Source organism: Medicago truncatula, chromosome 1 (genome assembly GCF_003473485.1).
Source record: "Medicago truncatula cultivar Jemalong A17 chromosome 1, MtrunA17r5.0-ANR, whole genome shotgun sequence".
In the NCBI taxonomy this organism is placed as follows: Eukaryota; Viridiplantae; Streptophyta; class Magnoliopsida; order Fabales; family Fabaceae; genus Medicago; species Medicago truncatula.
In genome coordinates, this window is record NC_053042.1 from 18,469,352 (window position 1) to 18,483,910 (window position 14,559).

Here is a 14,559-nt window from a genome sequence, read left to right on the forward strand (position 1 = left end):
ACAATGAACATTAGTGAGTAGACTTCTCTTGTCTTGGGATTGTTGGATAAGTCTAATGACATAATCCTAATCAAATCAAGTTTTAACCCTAATCTTATGTAACCCTAATTTCTAATCTAAATTCACTGTTTTAACATGAATTAACCATTATCAAACTGTGGAAACGAAAGTGGAGGGTTTGATAATTGTTAATCCATCATCTCAAATATCAACTCATAAAACGAAAGTGGAGCTTTGATATTCGAACAAGTGAATTTAGACAAAGATTGTAAAGGCAGTGAAATAGTCTTTACAATCCTTGAGACATATAAGTTTCGAACTTCAAGGATTCTAATAGTAATCAAGTTAGCGTAATAGGCTTGGTTGCTAGAGGAACCAAAATCTAATAGTAATCAAGTCAGCAAAATAGGCTTGATTGCTAGAGGAACATAAGATAAACTTGTCTTTAGAAGTTAGGTCTAACATAAGGTTCTAGGTTTAATAGTTTGGTTTGTGAAGGATTTGTCGTTAGGATGAACCAATAATCCCAAGGCTTTTATTTTATTATTTTCTTCCAATTAAAAATCCAAACTTTTTAACCTTTGAAACATTCATCTAATCATTATTAAAAGTTAATTGAATTCATAACTCCCTGTCGGAACGATACTCTTTTATTACTACACCGGTAGAACCGTACACTTGCAGTTTTATCCCATCAAGTACCAAAGGTGACCAAAAGCCGCACCAGAAAAATAATACACACATGCATTGCAAACATTAGCAAAAGCCCCACCAAAAAAGAAGAAAACACATCCATCTCCAACCGAGAAACAAAACAACAACACGAACACAAAACATAAACCTCCCTCCCTCCTAGAACCAAATTAAGAATGGACAATGCCTACTCCAACAAAGAGATGAGACACAAGAAATCGTGAAACAGACTCAAAAACTATATTGAAAGGCACCTAAACATGCCCCACACATCGAAGCTACCACGCACTCATAGTAAAGACAATGCGCATCAGGGTGTTTCTCAACCAAAACCATGAAGAGAACTGTATCTTATGAAGCAATTCAAAAAAAATTGTGGTGGTCGACTCCTTTATCGTATTTAGGCATTGGATAGCCACTTTTTGTATCTTGTGTGAACTGCTGATTTTTTTAGTAATTTTTCGGCGCACCTTATGAAGCAATTTGTTCACATCTAGAACCTTAAGATATAACTTTTTAATATTAATATTTAGAAAATATTTGGTTTATCCATTAGTAAAGGAGTTTCTCTAGTAATTCTAAATCAATGGTTATAAAAAAAATATTTTAATACAATTTATTTTGGCTCGTAAAAATCAAGAGAAAGAGGTTGCTTCTAGCGACACAATTCTCTAAAACCAATCAAATTTTCTCTCTCGGATGTTTAGTACTCCCTCCAATCCTTATTATAAGAAACAAAATAAAAAAAATCAAAACCAAGATAATCATTAATAAATATAACTTTTAAAATAATTTTACAAATATATCCTCATAATAAATTGTGAAACATTAAATACATCTGCTAATATATACTCCTCCCGTTTTAAAATATAAGCAAATTTTACTTTTTAGGTTCATTCAATTAATGATGTATGTGGTTCATAATTAATTGAATGAACCTAAAAAGTAAAATTTGTTTATATTTTGAAACGGAGGGAGTAAAAGAGAAGCATTAAATAAGGGGTAAAAAAGTCTTTTAAACAATAACTACACCTTAAAAGTTGTGACATTTTCTTATAAGTAGGACTATAAAAAAATTTAATTAATTTTTTTTCTTCATATAATAAGCTGTTAATATTTCCTCCGTCTCAAAATAATAGTCATTTAAGGTTTTTGTTCAAAAAAAAATAGTCATTTAAGGTTTGTTGGCGGTTTTTAAGAATGTGATTAATTGTGTTGATTTCAATGTTAAAATTAGTATATTATTTACTAAAATACTCTTATTAATTGTAGTTAATGAAGTAGTTTTTTTTTTTTTTTGGCTTTCGCACCCGTTTTCGGATGGACGACTAATCCGGTTCATGCGTAGAGGTATGCGCACTGGCCAAGCATTGTTTCCCTGAAAATCAAACCTGGTATTCCCGGGGTACGTCCTTAGAAGGAGCTCATTGGCACTAGAGTCCAAGCAATTTGGTTAGTTAATGGAGTAGTTAATTTGGATGTAACAAAATAAATATGAGTATAATAGTGGAAAGAAATAATAAATGTTGCATTAATATTTTAAAATGACAATTATTTTGAGACGGAAAAAAAATATATGCTAAAAAGACAATTATATCGAGAAGGAGGGAGTAAGTAAAACTACGGGTGTTCACGGTGCGGTTTGGTTCGGTTTTGAGGCTAAAAGTCATCTGAATCGCAAGATAAAAACCATACGGTTTGATTTGGTTCGGTTGACTTTTAAAATAAAATCCGAACCAACCTAAACCAAATCAATGCGGTTTTGGGTTGGATCTGTTGGTGCGTTTTTTTCGAGACAATAGAAATTTTTGTTTTCAACATTAAAATGGAGTTAAAAAGGTAAAACACAACATATTTTCAACAATGTTTATAATTTCATTTCATATTAGTATTTCATTTTCACCCAACAACATAAACCAAATTAAAAACGTGGACACAAAGTAATTCTATTATGTAAGAAATATAAAAGATTAAGATGTTATCATTCTATAAAAGTTCAAGTAGCACATAAATATATTTTTGAAATAAAAAGAAAAGAAGAAACTTAGCAAGAAAAAAAAAAAGTCATTTTATAAAAGTTTCCATTGAGTTTCTATGTGTATTGGTCTAGGTGACATAGATTTAATTAAAGTTTTTCTTATGTTGCGGTCTGGTATGGTTTGGTTCGTAAAATGAATACCGTAAACCAAACCAAACTATGTGGTTGAGTAAAAAAGTGATATGAATACATACAAATCAAATATGATTTTTTACAATTTCGATTTGGATTGATTCGGTTTGTAGTTTTTTTATTGGATTGATTCGGTTTTGAACACCGTTGAGTAAAACACTCACAACAATAAATGCTTTAAGAGGGTAAGAGAAATATTCTTTGGTGTCATTGTATTTCGGTTGTAATTATATTTCTACTTCCAATTATTGTTATATATTTGTGCTGCTTCAAAGCAAAACAATATCACATTGACATTTGAATAATTAAAAGGTGAAATACATCTAAATTAGTCATCTTTTTAGGCATGACAAATAGTGAATAATGCTATTTGTTACTATCATTTAAATCATCACCATCATCCTCTAAAAGGACTTGTTTGAAACAATTCAAAAACTAAAAGGACTTGTTTAGGACTTTTGAAATTTAAAGGACTTGTTTGAGACTTTTGAAACTTAAAGGACGACTTTGAAAAAAACGAAAAACTTAAAGGACCTTTAAATACATTAGACCTAATTAAAACTAAACACTTCTTCAAAAACAAAAGAGTATAAAGTTTGAACTTGCTAATTAGTTGACGTTCATTCTATCAATAAAAAATATTTAAATGATATATATTCTCAATATTAAGAAACAAAACAAGAAGTTAAATTACATTTTTTTTAAATTACTAAATCACGTGTGACAAAAAATCAATGGAACGGAATATAAATGTCAACAAATAAAAAAGGGACGTTTAGTAAAATATCTAGTGTTAGAAAATGTATTACCACTACTTTTTCTATAAAAATTGTGTTCATCAACTACAAGACATCTGTGGCACAGGCTGGATCAAGAGAAGCATGGTCCAATATACTTGCTGGAAATGCAAAACCTATGTGATTTTGAAATTACTATATGGCGACATCCCACATGACCTTCTTAAATTTTCTCTTCTTTCAATTCTACCTAACTTTCTGATACCCTTCAACTTATTAAAGACTTCCCATGCATTCTCGACACTTGACAACTCTTTACTACTTTCACTTGCTATCTTTTATTGCTCTCAACTGTCCACTATACCTTTTCCACTATTATATAACACACCGTTTGTGCATGCAATCTACAACATCATATCAAGTTTTTCCTACTGAAAAACCGAAACAAAGTGTTCAAAAGGTAAGTAAGATGGAAAAGGTGAGTACAATTCTTTTGTTTGTTGTACTAGCTGTAGTGCATGCAAGTGCAGCACGTACGATTCCAAATGGAGAAGGTGGCCATGAAGAAAAGATGGGTGAGGTGCATGCAAATCTTCCAGCACATGCAGTAAGTTCAACTGGTAAGGGTGTTGATGACAAGAAGAATTTCTTGGTTGGTGGTGTTGGTGGAGTTGTCGGTGGCTTTGCTGGGATTGGTGGGGTTGGTGGTGGAATTGGGAAGGTTGGTGGAATTGGTGGTGGCATTGGGGGTGGAATTGGGAAACTTGGTGGGATAGGTGGTGGGATAGGAAAGTTTGGTGGGATTGGGGGTGGAGCTGGAATTGGTGGTTACCATGGTATTGGTGGTGGTATTGGGAAGTTCGGTGGGATAGGTGGTGGAATAGGAAAGTTTGGTGGCCTTGGTGGTGGTGCTGGAATTGGTGGCTTCCATGGGATTGGTGGTGGAGCTGGAATTATTGGTGCTCACCATGGCATTGTTGGTGGAGCTGGTATCGGTGGCGTCCATGGGATCGGTGGTGCAGCTGGAATTGGTGGGCTTGGTGGTGCAGCTGGAATTGGTGGCTTCCATGGGATTGGTGGTGGTGTTGGAGTTCTTGGTGGTCACCATGGAATTGGAGGGTTAGGTGGTGTTGGGGGTTTAGGTGGGGTTGGTGGTGGTGTTGGAGGTTTGGGTGGGGCTGGAGGAGTGGGAGGTTTGGGTGGAGCCGGAGGAGTGGGAGGTTTGGGTGGCACCGGTGGTGGTGTTGGCGGCTTGGGTGGTGGCGGTGGAGGTTTAGGTGGTGGTAGTGGTGTTGGAGGATTGGGTGGTGCTGGAGGAGTAGGAGGCGTAGGTGGTAACGGAGGAGTTGGAGGCGTGGGTGGTGCCGGAGGCTTAGGTGGTGGTAGTGGTGGTTTGGGTGGTGGTAGTGGTGGTTTGGATTGCGGTGGTGTCCACCCTTGTCCTTGATTATATTTAATTGGATGCTCTGCATGCATGTTGTTGTATTGATTTATTGTGCTGCCAATTCAATATTGCTTTAGTTTAGGTAGTCCTAGGTTTTGAGTCGAAAAAAAAAAAAAAGGCAGTCTTAGGTTTGATTTAATTAGCACCTTCCTTTACTAGAAATTTATTAATGTTTTAGTTTCTAGCTTCATATGTTGTTGTCTTGTCTAATCAATTTAAGGTTTTCAAGTTCTTGTCAATTATGCATCGATGATCAATTTATTGTTATTTCTAGTTTGTAACCCAACTCTTGTAGTGCAATCATCTTATCGTGTAATTTTGTAGCTATCTTTCAAGTTCATATCGTATTGGCAGCTTTTGAAATGTTTGTCTCTAGTGCAATCGCACTAACTCTTATATTGTCATTCATATTTTTAAATAAAATTTTGTAGAAAAATTCATAATATTATAATAATCTCTTCAAAAAAAAATAGAATTTTTTAACAAAACATGAATTTAATATGAATTTTTATATATTTTATGGTTAAAATTAAATTCATGTTATGTTAAAAAATTCTAATATTTTTTAGGAAAGATTTTTACAATATTCTACACATTTCTGCACAATTTCATTAAAAAGTACTAAAATTAACTTAAAAATAGGGACCAAAAGTAGTGATTGAAAATTTTATAGGGACTTAAAGTTGAAGGAAAATTTTAGAGAGACTAAAACAAAAAGTTGGTATATTTGTAGGGACCAAAAACATATTTAACCCTTGTTTAAATATGCTCCTAACATTGACAAACCCTAAACTAATATTTTCTTGTTTGTGAAAGAAATTTATAACTATATTTAGTATGAGACATTAATCGGTAAATATATTTAACATACAAAAAAATAAAAAATAGTAGTGCATGTGTTTTAGGATAAATATATTTTTAGTCCCTACAAAATCACGCATTTTAAATTTTAGTCCCTCAAAAAAAAATTGTTCAATTCTAGTCCTTATTTGCATTTATATGGACTATATTGAGGTCTAACAATAATTTGTTTAAGAACATGTTTTCAAAATAGGACTATTGATATGAGTTGTCAAATAATCTAGTAACATGGTAAAAAAATATACATTTTTTTGGCAGAAAAAAATAAATATTTTAATTAGATTAATTGGAGGGATCATGACCTAACAATACTTGATGAAACAATTTAATATATTTTAGCTGTAATATATAAGCCAACAGAAGCTTCCATTTGTTCATTCCATAGTTGTTTATCTTCAAAAGTTAGAAAATTAATCAACCATAAAAGTATAAATAGAAAGAAAAACATCATTTTCTTATATTTTCTTCTCTTCACTCTCATCCCCGTCATTTCATTCTCCTTAAAGAATTTCAATTGACGACCTCGTGTATCTTCACTTTCTTTCTCGCCATAAAGGAGCAACTTTGTTCAAACATGTTCACTGCGCTTTTTTTTTTCGTTTGAAGAAGATTATACAACTTTCAAGTTTATGATTTTTAATGGGTTAAACAACAAATTTGGGATCTAACCTTTCTCAACAATCACCTTCGTTGTACTCGAATGGTGGTAAGGTAGAGAGTTTGTAGGTTTTCTTGGTTTGGGTTTGTGAGTTTAATGGAGAAATGTTTTCTGGGCCAGGTTTGCATTAATTAATGATGATGACGAAGATTGTGATACGGGTTTGCGTTTGTTAGTTGAAAAGGAATGGTTCTGGTTTTTCGTTTGCTTTTGTTGATGATGGATTTAGACGTTTGATAGGGTTGTGGAGGTTGTTGGTGGTGGTGGTTTTTCGTTTTCTTCTTCCATTTTGGTGGTCTACGTCGTCTCTTCGTTTCCATTTTGGTGGTGCATGGTGGTCTACGTCTTCTCTTCATATAAGTTATACCATTTTGTAATTGTGGTTTTGTTGTGTTTGTTACTTTCACCTTTTGTATTGTTTCCCGCTATATACACATTTGTGCTTAACTGGCCCATTTCTCCATCTCTTATCTTTTTCTTACATCTTGTGTTTGTTATCTTTGTGGTGGCCATCTTATTTATCTCTTATCTTTTTCTTTTTTCTTTTTATTTTGAAGTCAAATTAGTCCATCAAAATTGAAATCATCAAGAATCAAACACACAACCATGAGAGGAACACACCCCTACGTCAACACCCATAAGGACAACACCCACCAAAATAAACATCACCCCTTAAAAGTGATTCCTAAACTTACCTACCACTGAAAAAAACGACACTCATAACAGTCATCGTCACTGCTCACCCCAAAAGAACACCCTTGTAATAGGGAACCCAATCCTCATCACCAACATCGAGCCACATCCGAAGAACTCATTTTTCTAAAAATCACATATATTATTTTTTATTATTTAACTTATAATTAAGGAACTATTTTTACTATTTTTAAAGGACTAATAGATGACTCCCTATCTGCTATTTTTTATGACTGCTATTTTTACATATATTATACATTAATGTACCTTGAAGGAAAGAAGAGGAAACGAAGGAAGATGAGGAGAAGGAATATTTTTCTGTGTTTGTCTGAAGTAAACGATGTCGTTTCGTGTACGCAAGTTCCCGAGGTTTTCTGGTTTGATACTTCTGCGACCAATCTATGAAGAGAAAAGAAATGACCAATCCAATTTTAGAATCATTAATTGTCAATTTATTTATTTTCTTCTTACAAAATGTATTATCAAAAACACAATTTTTGTTTAAAAAAGTTTGTGGATTTTAAAAGATTTGGAAGATTTTAAAAGATTTAAATCATAAAATTTTAAAAGATTTAAAATGACTTTATTAATTTATAAGATTTCGGAGGATTCTATAATTTTATGAAATCCGTTGAAAAAATTACTATAATATACTCTCTTTCACAAATTCTCACTATTTTATTTCTTTTCTTTTTTTAGAGTAAAATTTTAAAAGAAATAATAATTCATAGAAATCTCATGTTTTTATGCTAAAAGTTCACTAAAAACATCCCCACAAAATACAATTTATTAAACAATCCTTCAAAATTATAATGTTATTGAATGCCACGTGTTTTTTTAATTAAAAAGAGTTTTAATTGAATACCTCAAAATTAGCCTCTGTTGTTAATTCTCTAACGGAATGTTGTTAAGTCCGTGTTGTTAATCATCAAGCAAAATATAAAATATTTATCAAGTAAAATTAATACAAATTTTGAAAAATATAAAATATTATAGAAAGTAGAAACTTATAAATAAAGGTGCCAACTAGGGTACCCATGGAAGAATGGTGGGTAATTTACCCCAACCAATACACATTAGCCACATAAGCACATTTTTAAGTGGTATCCATGAATTATCTTGACCCCACCAACAAATTGCTCATTTTCATTGGTTGGTGGGTAAATTACCCACCATTCTTCAAAGGTAATCTAGAAAAAACCATAAATAAAATGTTTTAAGGGCAATAGTTAAGAAAACTGTAAATAAAAATTAAAAAATATTGTCTTAAAAATATAAGTTTTTGCTTTCGATAAAGTAATTATTACATCAGTTTTTATAGAAAGTTTTTTGTTTTGGTTGCTTATTCATGAAAGTAGTATAGTCCTGATCAGCGAAAACAGAAAACCGTCTCGGAAGGTTGTTAACCATCCTTTGAATTAGAATGTTTGGTACCATTTTCAGTGTTTTCCACTTTTTACAGCTCCCATTCACATACCCATCAAACCATTTCGTCACACATCTTGCAAGTACGAGGTAATAATTTCACTTCATCTTACATTTTTATTTTTCTGACAAAACTTCATCTTATATTTTATTAATCTCTTCTGTTTCCTTCAACCTTCGTCGCATATTTTCTAAAGAGATATCTGGTTTTGTTTTGTTTTGTTTGGTTCCTTTTTTCTTCATATTCTGCTGTTTGCCAAAGTTGAAATCTTCATATGTTTGATTATGTGGTGACTAAAATTGCTTTTAAATTGATCGTTTTGGTTAAAAATGAGTTAAATGTAAAACTATTCATGTTTGGATATATTTATGTAAAAATGAGTTGACCAATACACTTTAGGACGTATTTACATAAACGTGGTTTGGGCAAGTGGAGAGAAGACATATAGATTATGTAGTACGAAGACTAAATCAGATTGAGGGTATTCGTATCGTTGGTTGGAAGTAGAGGAAAGACTAAAAAAAAGACCTAGAGATCAATGATTTAGAGATATGATACATGAAATAACATTTTGACGTTGTTTGATCCATGTAGCCGATCCTATTTAATGGAGTAAGACTTGGTTGTTGTTTCAATTCAACCCATATGAGAGACGCACCACATCTTTACCCGAAACCTTAAGGCATTAGATTTATGAGGCATGTCGCTTATAAAGTACTCAACCTTCACTTTTCCAAGCAATGTCAGACTTCTAACTCACCTCACACTTGTCACAACACGGTGAATTTTTTATTTTATTTTACGTCAGTAGTATTTATTCTAGGATAAAGGCTTTTAATTTTATATTTTGGGGCTAATATTGTTATTTGTGTTCCTTTCTTCTTGAATGGGCTGTAGTTGAGGGATGTTGGGTCACACCGATCGACTATCAGAAGAATTGATATCATCAAATGATCAAATACTGGCAGACCCTGTGTCTGAATTTGGCAACGATGAAGAGGAAACTTGTTCAGAACAGATAGTTTACTCAGCTTCCTTTGAAGAGCTTGCAAGCAGTAGTATTAAATATGATACAGTCATATGGCTTTCTATATCATTACTTCTGGTTTTAGCTTGGGGATTTGGTCTTTTAATGTTGCTCTACCTCCCCTTTAGGAGATATGTGCTTCGAAAGGATTTGTCGTCTCGTAGATTATATATTACACATACTGAAGTAGTTTACGAGGTACATATGAATAGTTCTGTTTGTACATGGTGTTGTATTACGAGTTTGATTGAGAAGTGATTTTTTAATTTCCATTCTCCCTTGGTCAAGGTGTCAAGGCCTTCATATATACCTTTTTGGGGCACCATAACAATTGAGAGGCGTTCACCTCTTTCTTTGGTGATTGATATTATTATTGAACAAGGTACTGATGCAGGCCTTACTAGATTATTTTCTTGCATCCTACGCTAACATCCTTGTTTAAAACCTCACTTTTCAGATTATTGTGCATGGTTCTTATGATGTTTATTATGACTTCTTTTCAGGTTGTTTACAGTCTATATATGGTGTCCATACTTTTCGGGTTGAAAGTATTGCTCATGGAAAGGCTGCTGCAATAGATCAACTACAAGCTCAAGGAATTTCTGACCCTGATCTTTTGAGAAAGGTCTGATCATAACAAAGAGGATGTTTCTTTACATTATACTACCTAAGTACTAGCAAAGAGGATGGTATCATCATACAAAATATTGCAATTGATTTGCAGGTGATCATAACAGAAGCTTCAAAGATCTCAAGAGATTTAGGGAAAAGTTAGAATCCTATGGCTCCAAGCATAGACTTGGAAAACATGGCTCGTATGCCAGCAATAACTGAGGGACCAGTTGTCTTGAGATCACCCTCAAGAAGTCACAAGGTAATAATAGTCCTCCTCCATGCATCCTAACAAAAAAGCTGCTCCTAGTACAGAAAATGTTACAACTTGTAATTCTAAGAGACATACTATAAATGATCTGGTCTAGAATGTTGTCATTTCTATAATGGTGTGAAGTAACCCTTGCGAAGGAAATTAGGTTCCACTTGTGTACGTTAGAAAGGAATCTCAAACTGGATGAGAAATAACTATATCTCATAATTCAAGGGATTGTAGTCGACCATTCTGTTTTATTATTGTTGCTAACTTTTAGGGGTTCCTAGTTAATTTTAGGAACTTTTTCCGTTTCTTTGTTTAGCCTATATATGTGCTGTTAAATCAGTTGAATAAATGCAGAGAAGAAATAATTTCTCCATAATCTAATCTTAGGGTGCATATGATTTGCACACTAAATGTAAGGGACTGGACAACACAACTCTAGTTGTTCCATGTTTGATTTTAAAACTGGTCATGAGACTGGACAAATGGGGGACAAAGGACTAGGCAATACGACGTCAGTTAGAATATATCATAGATTGATTTTTTTTTCTTTGACCATTAAAAAGTTTAGTAGTTAGTCTAAATCATCATCCCAGAGCTACCTGAGCTCAAGCCGGTACAAATTGAACCTAAGGCCCTCTATTAACATAGAATCATTTGAGGCCTTGTGATGGTCTTTGTAAGAAGCATGCTCGAGTCGGTACAAATTTAACCTACATTTTGTGCAAAAGTTTAAGTTAGAATTTTGTGGGTTTTCTAGAAGGTAAACATCCAGTTTTGACTCAATGGATAAAGCAATGCAATTTATGAACTCTAGTGATAGAAGTCCTATTTCCTAGCATTCTCATGTTTCTTTTGTTGTTGTTGTGGTTGTTGATGAGCATTCCTGGCTTCGAGCCTAGAATTTCAAAGAATTTTAAAATATTTCCCTAAAAATCTAACAGGTTAAAGAATTTTCAAACAATAAATTTTGAAACTTAAATTATCCAAAGGTTACAAACCAAATGTTCAAACATAAAAGGCAAAACATCAAACATGAGTCAAGATATTACAACACCATACAACTAAGTTATGTCACCCCCCACCCCTACCACCACGTCTACGGCAATAAACTCGTCCTCCATGAACCTCCACTAGAATTGCTTCCAAATGACTCCATTCATCAATACCTTGCACCACCACACTACTAACCATGACGGAATAGAGATGGTCTTTTATACTGCCCAACATTCCGGCTAGGTCTAGGTAATCATGCTTTCCCTCCTACTCAGCGGCGATTTCATCAAGGGCCTCCTTCTCGGGTGGCCTCGGGACATGAACAACCTTGTTTGGATGTGAGATGGAATAAAACCATCAAATGTATCCTTGTGACGTCTCATTACCAGTCATAGCAGCAAGCCATGAGTCTTGACCTGACAGCATATGATCAAGATGGTGAGCATGGTGGTAGCTGATCTTCGATAAGGTTGTATGAGGAGATGCATTCTCACATGGATGTCTGGGGACGGTTTGGACAAACCCAAACTAGCGAAGCACCTGCTCTGAAAGATATCTCACCCTACGAGTATCGTATATGAGCCATCCAGAATAAAGGATGACCCGCTCGAATGAACATGTTTGACGGTGTTCAGCATACAGGGACATGATAACATTCGCTAGATCCAACTGATCCATATGCTCTCTTTAATCGTCTAGTGTAGCCAACACGGCTATGAACATGAATGTTGTTGGTCCAGATATCCACCTCATGCATCCCTGACTCCCATACCTTTGAAGTGATGAAACACCTAAGCATGCAACAAAGTCAACAACATATAAGTATACAAACAACCAAGACATACGGATGAATAAACATGCAGTACATTATTATTTATACCTGCAACAAAGATAAGTATCATGTCTGGTCTTATAATGGGAGGCATTGTTAAGCTACATGTATAGGTGTGCAAGGGCAGCGGGTCCCCATGCATAATCAAAGACAGACTTAAAATCTCTGAAGTACCTCAAATAAGTGACATCCACATAGGTGGCACTCTTGTCAGTGAAGAGCATGATACCCATCAAGTATAGCAAATATATGCGGAAAGACTGTTTCCGCTTCTCCTGCATCTCAGCCAAATGACCAACATATAGGCCTGCTATGCCTTCTGAAGACGCTCCTTGAAAATATCATTCAACCAGCTAAATCGTGCATAGGCCCCATTTGTCCTTTCCAACTGATACCATGCTTGGTCCACATCAGCCCCCATCAACTGCACCATAGTCTCAATAGCCTCAATCCTAGGCACTGAACCCACGTGGGCCACGAGCATGCCCTTAATGGGGAGATGCAGCAGACTGGACACATCATTAAGTGTCATTATCTTCTCCCCATATGGAAGATGAAAGCTTGATGTCTCTTAGTAACATCTCTCAACAAAGACAAAACACAGCTCGTGGTCAATTTGACTGTAGTTGGTATCCTACAACCACTGAAGACAGGTGGCTCTTAGGTCATCCTTAAACCATTGTGCTGCCATCCAAGCCATGTTTTCTTTATCATGTATTGCTGCGATCTTCTTCTTGTTGTTTACACATTTTAAATTGCTACGCCACTGCAAAAATTAAAAACAAAAGATTAACATCAACTTCAAAATAATCAGAATAATAAATGAAAAATATTAACAACAGCTTACGTTAATTAAAACAACATAGGAATTCAATTTATATTTAATAAAAGATGTAGCGTCTTACCACTCCATCGGCCGCCATCCTGACCACGTGAATATGATACATGGTCAGCACAACCAAGTCGTGTGGGCCACCCGGATAGTCATCAAGTTGCTCTGGCTCTGGCTCCACACCCACCTACTACTCAAGATCGCCCTCCTCCTGCTGCTCAGCATCACCCTCCATATGGGGCACGTACTATGGCTCAAGATCGTTATCCTGAGTTGTTCCCTCGTCATCTTCCCTTGCCCCTACCTCTACCTCTGCCACCACTCATAAGCACTCCCCTCCCCCTCTCCATTGTTAGCCTCTCCATACTCTCTTGCCTAACATAAGCATGCATTGATTCTCTATGATCCCTGGCGTGTTCCATACTTGTAACGTGCATAATCAAGTAACACATAATCAATAGAAATCCACAAAACTGTCAAAAAAATTGTCTGCTGGTGCGCTTCGGATTATAAAATCTGAACAGCAACAATCCTGTTCGGATTTTATAATCCGAAAAAATGCAGTTTACAGAAGAAGAAAAAAATGAACCTAAACATTTGCAAGCACAGAGAATGAGACCTAAACTTTAGTTTAATGTTCGATAAAGCTTCAAATGTGATGATTTTGAGCAACAAAAAAAAAACTCCAAGATTCGGCCAATTCGTGGATTTTGGATTTTGGAATAAGGGAGGAGAGAATTTGAAATGGGGTAAATGTAAAACTGAAGAAATGGAGGAAGTTATTGTTTTCGTTTTATATATAAACAATTTTCGAATTTTAGAAACCAAACTGGCTTTGAATTCTAAAATCCGAAGGGCACTTTTGAAAGGAAAAAAAATAAGACACATGAGAACATAGAATAGAAAAAAGTAATAGTCTTTTTCTTTTTCATTTATTTTTAGCGTGATTGAGCTTATGTTGCAATCCAACTCTCTTATTGGCAACCACATGTTTTATTTACAAAATCGAGGGACATTAAGATTCCTACACAAATGATCCCTTATTATATTGTTTTCTTCATGAAAATATTAAAATTGTAGTTTGTGAAAATTTAAGGGATCAAATTAATATATTTTTTATAAAAAAAATGGATGCTTTTTTTTTTACAGGGGTCAAATTGCTAGTTTTATTTTGTTGTTGCAGCCTTAATTTTTTTGGTCAAAGACTATTGATACTAAAATTAGATTTTTTTTGTATGTGTATGGACTAAAATTGAATTTTTCTTGTGAGATTAAAATCTGATTTATTTTTCTTGTAACATAGTTGTTTACACTAAAAA

At 34.4% G+C, this 14,559-nt stretch overlaps 2 protein-coding genes and 1 long non-coding RNA gene across 3 annotated transcripts; 2 read left to right on the plus strand and 1 right to left on the minus strand.

Moving 5' to 3' along the window:
* Nucleotides 1-4,069: 4,069 nt before the first annotated feature.
* Nucleotides 4,070-5,047, plus strand: LOC25483129 (glycine-rich cell wall structural protein). Its single transcript, XM_013611778.3, has one exon. The coding sequence runs from the start codon at nt 4,070-4,072 to the stop codon at nt 5,045-5,047; it is 978 nt and encodes a 325-aa protein (XP_013467232.1).
* Nucleotides 5,048-8,622: 3,575 nt separating this feature from the next.
* LOC25483130 (uncharacterized) lies at nt 8,623-10,601 on the plus strand. Its single transcript, XM_039833813.1, has 5 exons — nt 8,623-8,771; nt 9,580-9,907; nt 9,998-10,091; nt 10,213-10,334; nt 10,434-10,601. Exons 2-5 carry the CDS (start codon nt 9,587-9,589, stop codon nt 10,482-10,484), a joined length of 588 nt encoding a protein of 195 aa, XP_039689747.1. The 5' UTR covers nt 8,623-8,771; nt 9,580-9,586; the 3' UTR covers nt 10,485-10,601.
* A 997-nt stretch (nt 10,602-11,598) lies between these two features.
* LOC112418730 (uncharacterized) lies at nt 11,599-13,720 on the minus strand. Its single transcript, XR_003008790.2, has 3 exons — nt 13,314-13,720; nt 12,457-13,174; nt 11,599-12,367 (listed from the first exon to the last, which is right to left on the minus strand). It is a non-coding gene; the product is annotated as an uncharacterized lncRNA (long non-coding RNA).
* Nucleotides 13,721-14,559: the final 839 nt, after the last annotated feature.